Source organism: Silurus meridionalis, chromosome 17 (genome assembly GCF_014805685.1).
Source record: "Silurus meridionalis isolate SWU-2019-XX chromosome 17, ASM1480568v1, whole genome shotgun sequence".
Classification (NCBI taxonomy): Eukaryota; Metazoa; Chordata; class Actinopteri; order Siluriformes; family Siluridae; genus Silurus; species Silurus meridionalis.
Genome location: NC_060900.1, coordinates 22,667,456 through 22,681,824, shown reverse-complemented (window position 1 = coordinate 22,681,824; position 14,369 = coordinate 22,667,456). Strand labels below are relative to the sequence as shown.

Here is a 14,369-nt window from a genome sequence, read left to right as displayed (position 1 = left end):
TGAAGGTTACAACCTAATGAACTAAATGTATTATGTGTGGAACAACCAGAGATTTTCAACTGTCTTCATTCGTTTTTTTGTCGGCTTGATCAGTTAATGACCACCCAGCGCTCTGCACAACATTTTACTAATTGCTACTACTTAATTACAGCTTAATTTCCCCAAAGCTGAGATAAATGTCGTGTCTTGTTTGCCATCACAGATAGTTTGCTTTTTTAAATTCTGTTTGTGTTTAAATTCTAGCCACTCGTTTATGGTTAGCTGATATTAGACGAGGGTAGGGGGTGGGGGCATCTCGGCGTAATTTCATCAGCGGCCAGCGCCGGGTTCGGATCTTATTAAAACACTGCTGCACTGTCACACACCTCGCTCGCCTTGTTCAATCACGGCTGCTGCAAACTTGTTTAAATCCAAATGAGTTTCTGCCGAGGTATATGCCGGATGTCATTTGGGTTTCCCATATCCCTGATTTATGAGAATCAGGTGGTGAAAACACCCCGGACCCCAGGATCCTTGTTTGATATTTAAAAAAATTAATTAACCCCCTCCAAGCGCGAAACAACGCCAGTTCTTTTCCCCACTGCCCGTCAATCATCTTCTGTCTTTCACATCTGTTTTCCGTCTTCGGCACCGGTTTTGACGTTTCTCATTGTGTTTTTAAAGAAACCCCTCCGTATTTCTGCTTAAATACCACTTAGAGCAAATAAACCCGTCGATTTCACCGCCTTGACTTTGCGAGGGGGGAAGTCGCAGTATTTATATCTCGCTCTTAAAAGTTCCCGCTCATTCCGGTGCAGATTTCTGATCCAACCTTTTGAAATGTTACACTTTGGTCTGCGTCGCTCTTGCTCGCAAGGTTCACTGCTTTTAGTCTGTTTGAAACCTCGACTTACTTATCTGCTTTTCAAAAGAGTTCCCGGAGACGCGGCACAGTTCCCCCACCACCGCCACCACCGCCCGCCCCCTCGCACCACGGGAGACGAAACTCTGCACTTGTTAAATGTTTGCCGCTTTGTAAAGACGTCACACTCCCCTACTTTTCATGCCTTCTACTAATTAGACAGGTCTCGCGTTTTGCCTTTGTGCTAGTTGCGCTAGTTATTTATGCTACCTTCGTGTGTGAATCAACACTGCAACACAACCAAGAATGATTTTTTTTTTTTTTAAACAAATCAAACCTCTTTCCCAAGGTCATTTTTTTTCCCCTCCCGCTAATGTAAAGAAACCCTCACGCACAACGATTGTAGAGTTACCGTGAGCGGAATCTTAACGATGAGAAGATCAATGAGAGTTGTAGCAACACGCAGTTAGTATTCGTTAGGCGTGCTCCTGGCTCCTAACAACAAATATTGGTTATGAGGTGAGTGTGCAATTAGTTGCATACAGTATACGGGAAACTGCAGAGGTGGTTTTATAAAGGCGGGCGGAAAACCTTGCTCTTGTCAGCGTTAAATTTACAAACATAATTTTATAAATGCGTGAGATTTATTTTTATTTTTTTTTCTCTCTCATCTTGAGAAAAACTGCAGTGAAAGCATAAAACTCAACTGTCTAGGCAACTCCAGCTAAGTGCAGTAGCTCAAATATTATAGTTCAACTTGACGGATTTACCACAATACATGACAAACAGCTAGAATTTTCAATTCCGAACCAATTCAACATAGATTTTTTTTTTCTGACCCACTTGCAACTGAACTTGATGAGAAAATATGTGAGAGCAAACATTTATTTATGTATATTACATTTAGTGTGTACACTATATAGAAACCTGGCGATACGATTTGCAGTCAGGATGCAGTCAGCGTTCCAATTCAATCCCAAAGGTGTTCACTGGGGTTGAAGTCAGAGCTCTATAGCAGGCCACTCAAGATCTGAAACGAAATGAAAATTTGTTTAAGGAGCTGAATTTGTGCATAGGGGTCATGCTGGAACATGTTTGGGTCTCCTAGTTCAAGTGAAGTGAAAATGAAAGACAATTGTGTTTCCAATTTTGTGGTCGCAGTTTGGGGAAAAAGATGCATATGGCTGGAAAAATCCAGTCTCCTAATGAATTTGTCTATATAGTTCATACAGTATACTTTACAACTTGACCATAACTTTGATATTTATAACTTCATAATGGAAATCTTATGAGTATCTATGCAGGGGAAAAAAACGCCCCCCAAGTATGATCCATTTTTAAATGATTCATTTGAATACATTACAAATCACACCTTGTAAACCAGAGAATCCAATCAGGTCAGGCTTCAAGCGGGGCGGTGCACATAGGACCTGCAGAAATATCAGATTTGATCTCCGAGAAGAGACCGTGAGAAACGACGACTTTAAATATGTTGTGATTTTGATGATTGTTACGTGAACACACTGTGATATTTATATAGGTAAAATCTTTGGATCTTCACCTTACATTTATAAATAAAATATCTGTATATGTAGAAAAAAAGAAATTATTTTGTTTTGGATCATTTAATTATAATGATTTCCATATATACAAAAACAACTGATGAAATTCATTTAAAAATAAATGTATATGCATATGCAAAAGTCAGTATGTGTATCAGTATTTTTTTTTTACAGTAGGAATATTTTTATTAATGCATATGCAAAAGTTAATCTGAGTTTCTCATTTTATGCCTTGAAGCAGAATCGAAGAATCCTTTATTTTTCCTCCATGTCAGCAGTGAGGTTTGTTTCTTTTCGTACAGATATTTTTAGCTTCACCTTCTCTAAGTAGTTCAGGTACTGTACCCAAAAAACACCTGTGCTAAAATATTCCAGGTGCCACCACTGGGTGAAATCCATCCACCACAGGAGTTATATGGGCTTATTTCGGCTGTACGTCTCTCAGAGGCTGTCCAGCTTTGTATTGAGCTGTGTGAGAGGTTGTGCTGGGTGGACTGTTCTCTGGTTTCAGAGGTTGAGAGTGGAACTGTCTGTCTGTCAAGATGTCCATGGTGACTTCTCAGTCTTCTGATCCCTCGCTTTAATCTTTAGCTGGACCTCAATACAATTTCTATTCCACTTTGCTCTCTCTACTACACACACACACACACACACCGACCGTCATCTTATTATCTTTGTAAGATGCCATGTTTCATTGGATAAATTAGTAGAATTATCAGTGCTATATATATATATATATATATCTATATCTGCAATATTCATGATTTCATGGGGAAAGTTGCACCCCTTAAGACATACAAACATAAAAACACACACACACACAGCTTCTGATTTCTGGATTGTGTGGTTTCTCTGTTTTATATTAATGCTCTCTCTTTCTCTTTATCTTCCTTTCTCCTTTTCCTCCTCAGATCATCCTTCTCTCTCCTCCACCTCCTAGCTTTAACTCACTCTTTCTTTTGTGTGATCCCTCTGTCCTACTCCATGGTCCAGTTTTTCTTCTTTTTCCTTCCTTTCTTCCCCTCCCCTTTTTCTCTCTCTTTTTGTCATTTTTTTTTTTTCTTCTGCCAACTCCTTTACAGTTGTGCTCTCCTTCTTCTTTTATTCTTCTTGTAGCTCATGCTCCGGCAGATGTTCCATCTTCTGAGCGTGTGATGTGGAGGCTGAGAGGGCTAAAAGTGGGGGAAGTGGGGCTGTGTGTGTGTGGGGGTCCATCTCAGTTGGATAAATCTATATCTTTGAAGGCTCTGTGGGGCTGAAGCACTGAAGAAAGCGACGCGACTCTAATTGAATGTAACTTCGTAGCAGGAGACTGAAACACGCGCCAAAGACAAGACAACACAACACAACAGAGGCGAGCTAATGACAGATGTGGCTGGCCGCTGTCCAGTCGTGGGCTGTCATTTTCCAGTTTGCTTTCCGCCGAGACGAGGATAGATATTTAATTAGTGACAAGCTGTTCTCAATGAGATGTACATTATCATCTTCTTTAATTCAAACAAATGGTATAGAACAAGAGGGAAAAAAATTACCTATATATATATATATATATATATATATATATATATATATATATATATATATATATATATATATATACATACATACATACATACATACACACATGCAAACAAACACACACACTGAGATAAATGATAAAATATATATATATTCTATAAATAAAAATTTCGTATAATTTAACATTATTTTTTTCACTTGGTTAAATTATATAATTATTTTATATAATTGTCTAATTTGTAAGAAAAACTTTTTTCCCTGTCCAAAAAATATTGTACACCATTTTTGCACTGTTTTTTTCCTTCATTATCTTGTTTGAAAAATATCTATTTCTCCTTATTTCCTTTTATTTCTTTTTGCACTCGGCCTTCCTCCTCATCCGCCGCATTCAATTTTGCAGGATCTGGGCCTTTCCAAACAGGCCTCATTATCCGAGAAAACAGGGTGTACATAATTAAAACAATATCCCGTTAACGCAGCGGCTTTGGCGCGCCAAATTAAAAGAGGGGGAGTGCTGCGCCGTCTGCTTCTCGCTTACAGAACGCCGCTCGGCAGCCTCCGAAAACGGCTAATTAGCTCAATAGGAGGAATATTTTAATAGCAATTAATGAGTCGTCGGTCTACGTGAGTACTGAAGTGACGAATCCCTAAACGGGAGATTTGATCAAAACCTCACTTGCTTCCCCCTACGACGTGAGCCTGCATGTTGTTCATCGCTCAATTTGTATGATTTATTTCATCAGTAAACGCTTGCCAGCTCTTGGGTTTTTTTTTTTAATTGCGCCATGTACACAACATATTTAGGGTTGCTTGTTTCACCCCCCCACCCCCGGTCCGATCCTGGTGAGAAAAGGCTGGTTACGGATGTAGGATCATGACTCCAGAAGCTGGATACAGTGTTGGATCATGAGCCCCGACTGACAGATGGTTGGCGTCCAGCACTCCTGTCACATCCATCAGCATAACTCCTGACAGCCGAGTGACACAGCGTTACACCTGTGTGTTCCGGAGAGCTGATAGCTTTCACGCGGTTTCGTCACTTGAGCGAGAACGTTGCCGACGGCCTTCGGAGAGAGCAGACGCAACATCAAAGCCGAAAACGCTGTGATCACCCTGTTAGACTCAGCTGGAAGAGGAATAGAAAGAAGCTAAAAAGCAAAAAGTGGGCCAGTAGTGTTTGAATGATCGTTTGTACTGAATATCATCATAATCACTGTATCAAAACTTACCACATTACATCATTCTTTTATTCATCTTTAGCACCACGTTATCCTGGTGATTTGGGTAGATTCAGATCACTGCTTATTCTCTGGGCTTAATACAGGATGCCCATTTCCAGATATCTGCACACACACACACACACACACACACACACCTGGAGTTACCTGTAGTACCTTTGTTTTTGAGAGGTTGTAAACCCGAAGGAGACCCAGAGAGAACATGTGAATCTCAAACAGAGAAATCCAAGCTAGATTCTTCTGTCACATGACTTCTTACCAGGGAAAGTGAAGTTCAATATGTGGAACTATTCAAAACACTAAGTAGACACACACTGTGAACCCACTGGGGAAGTTATTGCTCTCTGCCCTCTTTCTCATACATGAGCCTCTTATTATGCTCTTAACTATGCTTTCTTGACTTCTATGGATGCAATATGAAAATCCTGAAAGTACTACTATGACCTTCCACCTTTAAAAATGACATACCATTATGTATGTAATATTATTATTATATTTGTATTATGTTACAGGAGTCTTTATTTGTTCTGTGTTTGTCCCAAGGTGATGCACCGGGATATCAGTGACTCAAAGCAGTGCTCTGTTTTCAATGTCTTTTCACAATATATTCTGTCAGAAATCTCATCCTGACTCTATTGTCTTTTTGCTTCTTCCAGTTACAGTATCATGCAGGTTTGGCATCCAGTCTGTTAAACCAGCAGTCGCTCAAGCGCTCGGCCAATCAGATTGGAGCATCGGCGAAGAGGAGACCAAAGGTCCAGCCTAGTACCCTTGTACTGCCCATTCAGTGAGTTCCAACTCTACCAGCTACACATTCACTGCTAAAAAGCTGCTCTTGAAGTTCGTGATGTGCAATGATTTTGCCAATCTCATAAACCCATATTTTGTTTAATTTTAGCAAATGTACCATCTTAAGGAAAAAGAAGGTAATATTGAATTTGATGGCTGCAACACGTCTCTCAAAAAAGGTGTGCAGAAAAAGTACAATTTATTTTTGGAAACCATGGACACTGTCCTCCAGACTAAAGAGGAGAGGGATCATCTGGCTTGTTATGAGTGCTCAGTTCTAAAAGCAGCATCTCTGATGTTATAGGAGGGCATTAGTACCTGTTAAATGGTCTACTTGCATATTTAGAAAGGCTTTCTTAAATGCTGGATGGTATATACAAGTTTTAGAGCACCCATTTTTTTAATTAATTTTTATAGATTATAGAGCAGGTGCTTCCATCCAGAAATCCTTTTTTTTTTTTTTTTTTGTGGCATCGTGAAACGAAAAATACACTAACAGGAATTCAGAATTGATTACCAGCTAGAATCAGACACATGGGACAACATTCCTCTCCCAAAACTTCAAGTACAAAATGTCAGTTTCTTTTTTTTTTCCTTTTCTTAAAACGACCTCAATTTAAATATTTCATGTTTTTAGTTTTATTGTGAATCGAATCTGGATTTGTAAGATTTGCAAATGGTTGTATTCCGTTTTTATTTACATTTTGCACAGTGTCCCAACTTTCTTAAAATTGGAGGTGTCAATCATATTATTTTACAGTGTGTATATATATATATAAAAAATGGTAAATTTACCATTTCAAATTTCCCTTCTGATTGCGGCATGTGAGCACCTCAGACTTTTGGACAGCTGGTATCCGATCGCAAGTGAATCGATTAGGCTTCTATCCATTTTGCTATGGCACGCAACCTTCTAACAACTTGATCCAAGCGTGACATTCAGCGCGTGAGGAAATCGCACATGGCTAGCAAGGTTGGAGACGTCTTGAGGCAGACTGACTGTTTCTACCACCGCATTTTTTAAAACTTGTTCGTTACACAGCATGATCTTTGTAGGCATGCGAGCAAAGCAAGATTCGATCGGGGCAAAACCAGATGTCTTGGGTTTTCTAGAAAATTCTACCGCAACAACTTGCAAAAGGTGTTTGCACCCTGATATTTGTAGACAGGGATCACTATGTTCGCACTACCAGTTTTAAATATCTTGTTGTCATGCTTGAGAGTGTTCTCTCTTAAATATGTACACTAAGATACACACTATATCGAAGTGTCTATATAGTGTGATTCGGTATGTAGCTCAGTTTTTAAGTCACGGTTCGGTTCGTAGCCGGTACTGCAGTTTATTAGCACTAACATTTGTGAATAACAGTTTACACTTTTAAAACAATTTTAATTAAAATGCTCGCTTGGTTAAATCTCATGCAACTGTATTTTTTATAAAAAAATAAAATAAAATTTAAAAATCAGATTGATGCAATACACTTTTATTATATTGGTTAAAATTGGGTGGTCTTCTTCTTTCGGCTTTTCCCATTAGGGGTCGCCACAGTGAATCATTCGTTTCCATACCCCCCTGTCCTGTACATCTGCCATTTTTACCCCAGCTACCTGCATGTCTTCCCTCACCACATCCATAAACCTCCTCATTTGCCTTCCTCTTTTCCTCCTTCCTGGTGGCTCCATCCTCAGCAATCTCCTACCGATATACCCCGTGTCCCTCCTCTGCACATGTCCAAACCATCTCAGTCGCGACTTCCTCACGTCCTACATGCACTTTCCCGCTAATAAACTTGTTTGTAATCCTGTCCATCGTCACTCTCAACGAAAATCTCAACCTCTTCAGCTCTGCTACCTCCAGCTCCACCTCCTGTCTTTTACTCAATACCACTGCCTCTAAACCGTACAACATCGCAGGTCTCACCACAGTCCTATAAACTTTCCCTTTCACTCTTGCAGATACTCTTCTATCACAAATCACCCCTGTCACTCTTCTCCACCCACTCCACCCTGCCTGCACTCTTTTCTTCACTTCTCTAACACACTCTCCATTACATTGCACAGTTGATCCCAGGTACCTGAACTCCTCCACCTTCTCCACCTCTTCTCCCTGTAACCGCACCACTCCACTGCCATCCCTCTCATTCAAACACACAAACTCTCTTACTCCTACTGACTTTCATTCCCCTTCTCTCCAGCATGTACCTCCACCTCTCCAGGCTCTTCTCAACCTGCTCCCTACTCTCACCAAAAATCACAATATCATCCACAAACATCATAGTCCATGGAGACTCCTGTCTGACCTTGTCCATCACCAGTGCAAACAGGAAAGGGCTCAGGGCCGATCCTTGATGCAGTCCGACCTTAACCTTGAACCAGTCTGTCGTTCCTACTGCACACTTTACTGCTGTCACACTGTCCTCATACATGTCCTGCACCACCCTCACATACTTCTCTGACACACCAGACTTCCTGATACAAATACCACAACTCCTCTCTCGGCACCCTGTCATACGCTTTCTCCAAATCCACAAATACGCAATGCAACTCCTTCTGACCTTCTCTATACTTTTCCATCAACATTCTCAAAGCAAATAATGCGTCTGTGGTGCTCTTCCTCGGCATGAAACCATACTGTTGCTCACAGATGGTCAACTCTTCTCTCAGCCTGGCTTCCACTACTCTTTTCCATAACTTCATGGTGTGACTGATCAACTTTATTCTCCAGTAGTTACTGCAGGTCTGCACATCTCCCTTATTCTTGAAGATCGGTACCAGCACACTTCTTCTTCATTCCTTAGGCAATTGGTTAAAATTGAGTAATCAATTAAATTGTCACAAATTAAATTGATTAAATGTAATTAAATAATTGGAAACATGGTGACACTGCTCCAACTCTAGTTTCTTTTTTATAGCCCTGGTATTGCTGTGTATGTTTTTAAGTTTAATAATAAAACAAACAAAAAAAAATGACACTGCGCTCAAATTATAAGGCGGAGACCAAACAAACTTGCGGCCCGCCACATGTTCGTTAGGGGAACTCCGATTTTAACTAAAGTTAAAAGGATTGTATTTGATACACGTCCACCAAACCGGAAACCCTGTACCGAAACGGTCTGGTACGAATATGTGCACCGTTACACCGCTGGTAAAAATGCTTAAGAATTATCAGTGTATAATAGTGTGTTTGTTTGATTTCTACTTGTTTTAAGTAGTACTTTGTCCTTAATAGCTATAAGGGACTTAAAGGGGAATCACTGGAAGGCTCTCGGGCATGTTCTTGCTCCACAGAGTCGCTCCTGTTTTTGTTGGCTGATGTGCATATGCCAGCTGAGAAAAGTACTTCATTGTTTCTGCTGTGTACTGGAGGGGTCATAGATGGTGCGCTTTGATAAGAGGCTCGTAAGAGTGGAAACAAGGAGGATGAGAGAAGAAAAAAGCACGGTTCTCCAGCTGGAGATGAAAGCAGCAAGCAAATGAAGAGAAGATGGAGAAATTGGCAAGAGAGCGCAGTTGGTGCCAGGTGCTGCTTTTTTTTTTTTGGGCTGTATGTGAAGGCCACACAGTAAGGAAGCACTCAGGAGAGTGGCCTCATAAAAATAATGCTCTGTGTTTGGGGGGTTCGGGGTGCGTGGACGTGATGCATTTGGTTCGGCTTTCAGAACTCGGAAATCTCCATTCAGTGGAAAAAGTGTTACTTAAATGTAACTTTTCAAAAAGAAGAAGAAAAACACTGCAACTGAAATGGATGAATTTGGTGGCAAAAAATGTCTTCAACTGTTCGTTATTTAATTTCATTATATTATTATATGAATATTAATTACATTGTAATATACTAAATTCGACTACAAAGTACAAACAGTACAGCTGTTTAGAGAACCGCATCCAGAACACACTCCAGATGTCTCTACTTCTGGATGCTGTCCATCCAAATCTCACTAGCCAATTAGCGAACATAAACATACAGAGCCCAAACTAAAACGTCATGCTATTGACCTCAGTTTGTGCCAAAAGTTCTATTGAATAATGCTTTTCATGAAACAAACAGAAATATAAAAACACTCTGAAACGATCAGGTAAAAAAAAAGCTGAGTCTTCAAATAACCAACATTAATCGTTTGTTTATTGATAATCGTTGTTTTTGAATGTGCCAATAAGTTTTCTAATGCACTTTTGAACGTTTTTTATTTTGTTTTGTTTTTTCTTTTGTTTTTTGACCCATCCTGAAATGAAACTTTTGTAAGGGGTGGGGTTTCCCCAGTAATTCACTCTGGTAGGCAGGTGAGATTCGGATCGACCGCTGACGGAAGTAGATTTTTGAGAGCGTTCTGGATTAGTGATGGGAAAATCTGATCATTTTAGTGACTAACCCTAGATTCTTTGGATCTCGTTAATCAAATAAACCAAGTTCTTTTTTTTTCTTTTTTTTTCTTTTGAGTCATTTAGTTAATTTTGTTCCTTTAATCTTTTAATCGCCTTCATAGAGTATAAAGGAGTCATGTGACCAGAGGACTCATGAAATGAACTACTCAGTTCTGTTTCCTGTATATTGCACTGAATTCATGATAAATGAACGACTAGAAGAGAACTAAATTCAGTTTCCTGGACATAACCTACAGAGATTTAGCGATGCTTTGCCGATGCGCGTCCAGTAAAAAAAAATGCATGAATCACTCCGAGACTACTCGTTCTTCTGAGTCACATAAAAAACTCGGTCAAAATGAACGAATCGTCAATGAAGGACTCTACACTATTCTGGATGCAGTTCTCTGTGTATTTATAGTGTTTGTACATAGTAGTGTATTTGACTTACTTGGGGAGTGTTAGCTGAGTGGTTAAAGCACTGAATCAGAAGGTCATTAGTTTAAAAATGAGTTTAAGTCGCTCTGGATTGTCCCATCCAAACAGTGGTGGACTGTAATGAAGTAAATGTAATTCGTTACTGTACTCAAGTAGCTTTTTTACGTATTTGTACTTTTCCTGAAGTATTTTTATTTTGGGAGACTATTACTTTTACTTCGCTACATTTCGAAGTCAAATATCGTACTTTTTATTCCACTTCATTTAGCAAAAACAGTCGTTCTTTTTTATTTGTGAGTGGATGCAAACTTTCCATTAATCAGGGTAAAGCGCATGCTCCGTTTTAAACTTTTGATTGTCGCTTGGTGGTATCTATGGTGGGGAGTGGTAGCTCCAGCGTTTAAGGCGCTGGGTTACCGATCGGAAGGTCGGGGGTTCAAGCCCCGCTATCGCCAAGCTTCCACTCTTGGGCCCTTGAGCAAGGCCCTTAACCCTCTATGCTCCAGGGGTGCCGTATCATGGCCCGACCCTGCGCTCTGACCCCAGCTTCTAAGCAAGCTGGGATATGCGAAGAACAAATTTCACTGTGCTGTAATGTATATGTGACAAATAAAGGCTATTCTATTCTATTCTATCTATTCTATTTATCACCAACATAGAGTTCAGCATCAGATCAACAGCAAGCAGAACATTTAAAGAGGAATAAATGATGGGAGAAACTGCTGACTCGAACCTGCCACAACACCCATGGCCTTATTTGCACACATTATTTACATTTTTTTGGAAGTACAGTAATCCCCCGTTTATCGCAGTGGTTACGTTTCAAAACCCATCACGATAAACAGACGCCACCCCAAAAATGCTATTTTATGTTTACAATACTCTACTGTATTAACATTTCACTTTCACATTGATAATTATATTTTTATGAATACATTTCATTTTTATTAATTTATTTTAAATTATTTTAACATAAAACTCCATAAAAACAATTCCCTATAAGTTTTTTGGTCTATAGTGCTATCCCCAAGAGACCGGGAAAATCAGCCAAACTAATTAGTTATGTGGCAAACGCAATTCCACGATAAACCGAGGGCGCGAGATTCCAACTGTGGTAAAGCAGTGGGTTGCTGCATTTGAAAAAGTTTTGGGCTCATGTTAATTTGAATAGATATCAATTAGTGTTTGACTCATTAATATCATTCTATTAATAGATTGTGTGCTAAGAGGCACATTAGAGTCTTTTTACATAAACTGAGTTGATTGAATCTCGTGACAAAATTGATAATAGGAACATTATAGTCATAATAAATCAAAGTACTTTGGACACTAAAGTACATTTAAAGGCGAATACTTTTGTACTTTTACTGAAGTGAAAGTTTAAAACAAGCACATTTACTTGAGTAATATTTGATCTAGTGTATCTCTTCTTTTGACTCAAGTACATAGTTTGTTCACTTCGTCCACCACTGCATGCAACTCAGTACTTCATAAATGAACCAGTAAATAATTTAGAATGCTCACCAACATTGTCTACTTCCTGGTCAGGGAAACAAAAGTAAACTTTAAATAAGAAGAATATTTAAAAACCATGTTGCCAGTTCATTGTTTCTCAACTGCAGGGTGTTTATCACCTTCCTCACAGTATATTGTTCTTTATGTCTTGAAAAGTTTGGTTCCATTGTTTATGGTGCAAATTTAATTCCATCAACAAAAAAAAGGGAAATGAAAAGGTATCTGCCCTCTGACCCCTTAACTTATGATTGGGCTTAATGTCAGAACAAATAATCACTCGAAATGTCAGGATTGTTCTGCTCGTCTCGCCCTCGCCGTATTTCCTCTGGTCTGGCAAGAACATATCATTAAAGGTCACAGGAAAGTCAAGTTGTCATGATAAATCTGCGGGAAGTACATTCAGTCCTGCCACAGTTGCCATGCTGCAGTGCATCGTGGGTCTCTGATGGAGACTTGCTGATGTTTAAGGCGTGGAAAGGGCGAGTTCGGGAAGGTGAACGGAGACAGAGCGGTTCCTCTGTCAGGTGCTATTGTCCTGATGAATTTGCCATTTCTAAAAAGGAGAAGCGCATGAATTATGCAGCGATGCCTTCATTCCAGTTTGCTGTTATGTATTTTTTTTTATTTGTTTTTTAGCTGTAATACATTTCCATTCTGCATCGCCAGCCAGTTTTCTCAAAAGTTAAATGTTAATGTTCTGAGCAAGAGTGATAATGGGATATTTTGTGATTATAATACTTAGGGGTTTTTGTTAACTCCATATATATATAAAATATATGGAATTAAATATATATAATTTTTTAAATATAAAAATGAATGTATGTCCTCTACAGTAGTTATTAGATTGCAGTGTCCGGTACAAGGACACACAGGGTAGGTACAGGCTTCGAACAGTCAAGTTTTGTTTTACATCTACGAATGGCGCATTTTTAAAACTTTTTTATTTGTTTATTTAGAGCTCCTTTTTAAAATTTGTAAAAAAAAAATACGAAAATCTATTGCAAACTTCTTTCACCATTCCTCCAGTTACATCTAAAGTCAGTATTTATTCACTTGTTATACTCAGTGGCAGATGATTAAGTATTTTTATTTTTAAATTTTTCTAATATGGCTCCTTTTTCTTTAATTTCTTGTGAAACTTTGAATTGCAGGTTCAAGTCCCGGCACTGCCAAGCTGCCACTTTTGGGCTTTTGACCAAGGCACTTAACCTGCTCTGCTCCGGGGACGCTGTACCATGGCTGACCCTGTGCTCTGACCCTAGCTTCCTAACAAGCTGGGATTTATGAAAACCAGGGGAGGAGGTAGCTCAGTGTTTAAGGCTCTGGGGCACTAGTAGGAAAGTTGGGGGTTCAACCATTGATATTGCCAAGCTGCCACTCTTGTACCCTTAAACAAGGCCCTTAACCCTTTTTTGTCAAGGGGTGCTGTAACATGGCTGAACCGTTCCTGTATCACTGGGATATGCAAAGAAATAAGAATTTTCATGTGCACGTGTTGACTTTTTACTCCAATACAGTTCAAAATTCACCACTTTACATGTACAGCATTTGGCAAACACCTTTATCTATAGTGACCTACAATTATCTGTTAAACAATTGTTCAGTTGAGGTTCAAGGGTCTGCTGGCGGTGGCAGATTGGTGATGGGATCGAACTCGTGCCCTTCTAAGGCCAAAATTCAACGTCTTAACCACCGAAATGGGATTCAGTTGCAAGGGTCTTGAAGCATGCCTTCCTTCTGGCCTGAGAGATGGTGGGACCAAACAATCCATCAGAGGGAGTGTGGTGCAGTGTGGGGTGAGATCAGTGCAGTGAGGTAGATGGGTGCTGGGCCGTTTTTGTATGTGAGCTTTGTATGTGAGCATCAGTGTTTTGAATCTGATGTGGGCAGGTACAGGAAGCCTTTTTAGGGAGCATAGCAGTGTGATGGTATGGGGGGTCTTATGAATACTGAGAACCTAAATAGTTTATTGAACCGGACTGACGGACACACGACTAAAGCAATAATAACTTTATGAAGCTGTTTTTTCTTAGATTACTCTTCCTTCTCAATTTGTTAAGGAACACAGATGACCGCATGCAAAAGTCCATACTTAAAACTTCAATATGG

The 14,369-nt window shown here is 39.6% G+C and overlaps 1 protein-coding gene across 1 annotated transcript in view; it reads left to right on the top strand.

Moving 5' to 3' along the window:
- Positions 1-14,369, top strand: part of med27 (mediator complex subunit 27) — a 74,867-nt gene that overhangs the window by 16,192 nt on the left and 44,306 nt on the right. Inside the window, exon 3 of the mRNA XM_046872137.1 lies at positions 5,816-5,946. Coding sequence (XP_046728093.1) covers positions 5,816-5,946 — 131 coding nt within the window. The remainder of the gene's footprint in view (positions 1-5,815; positions 5,947-14,369) is intronic.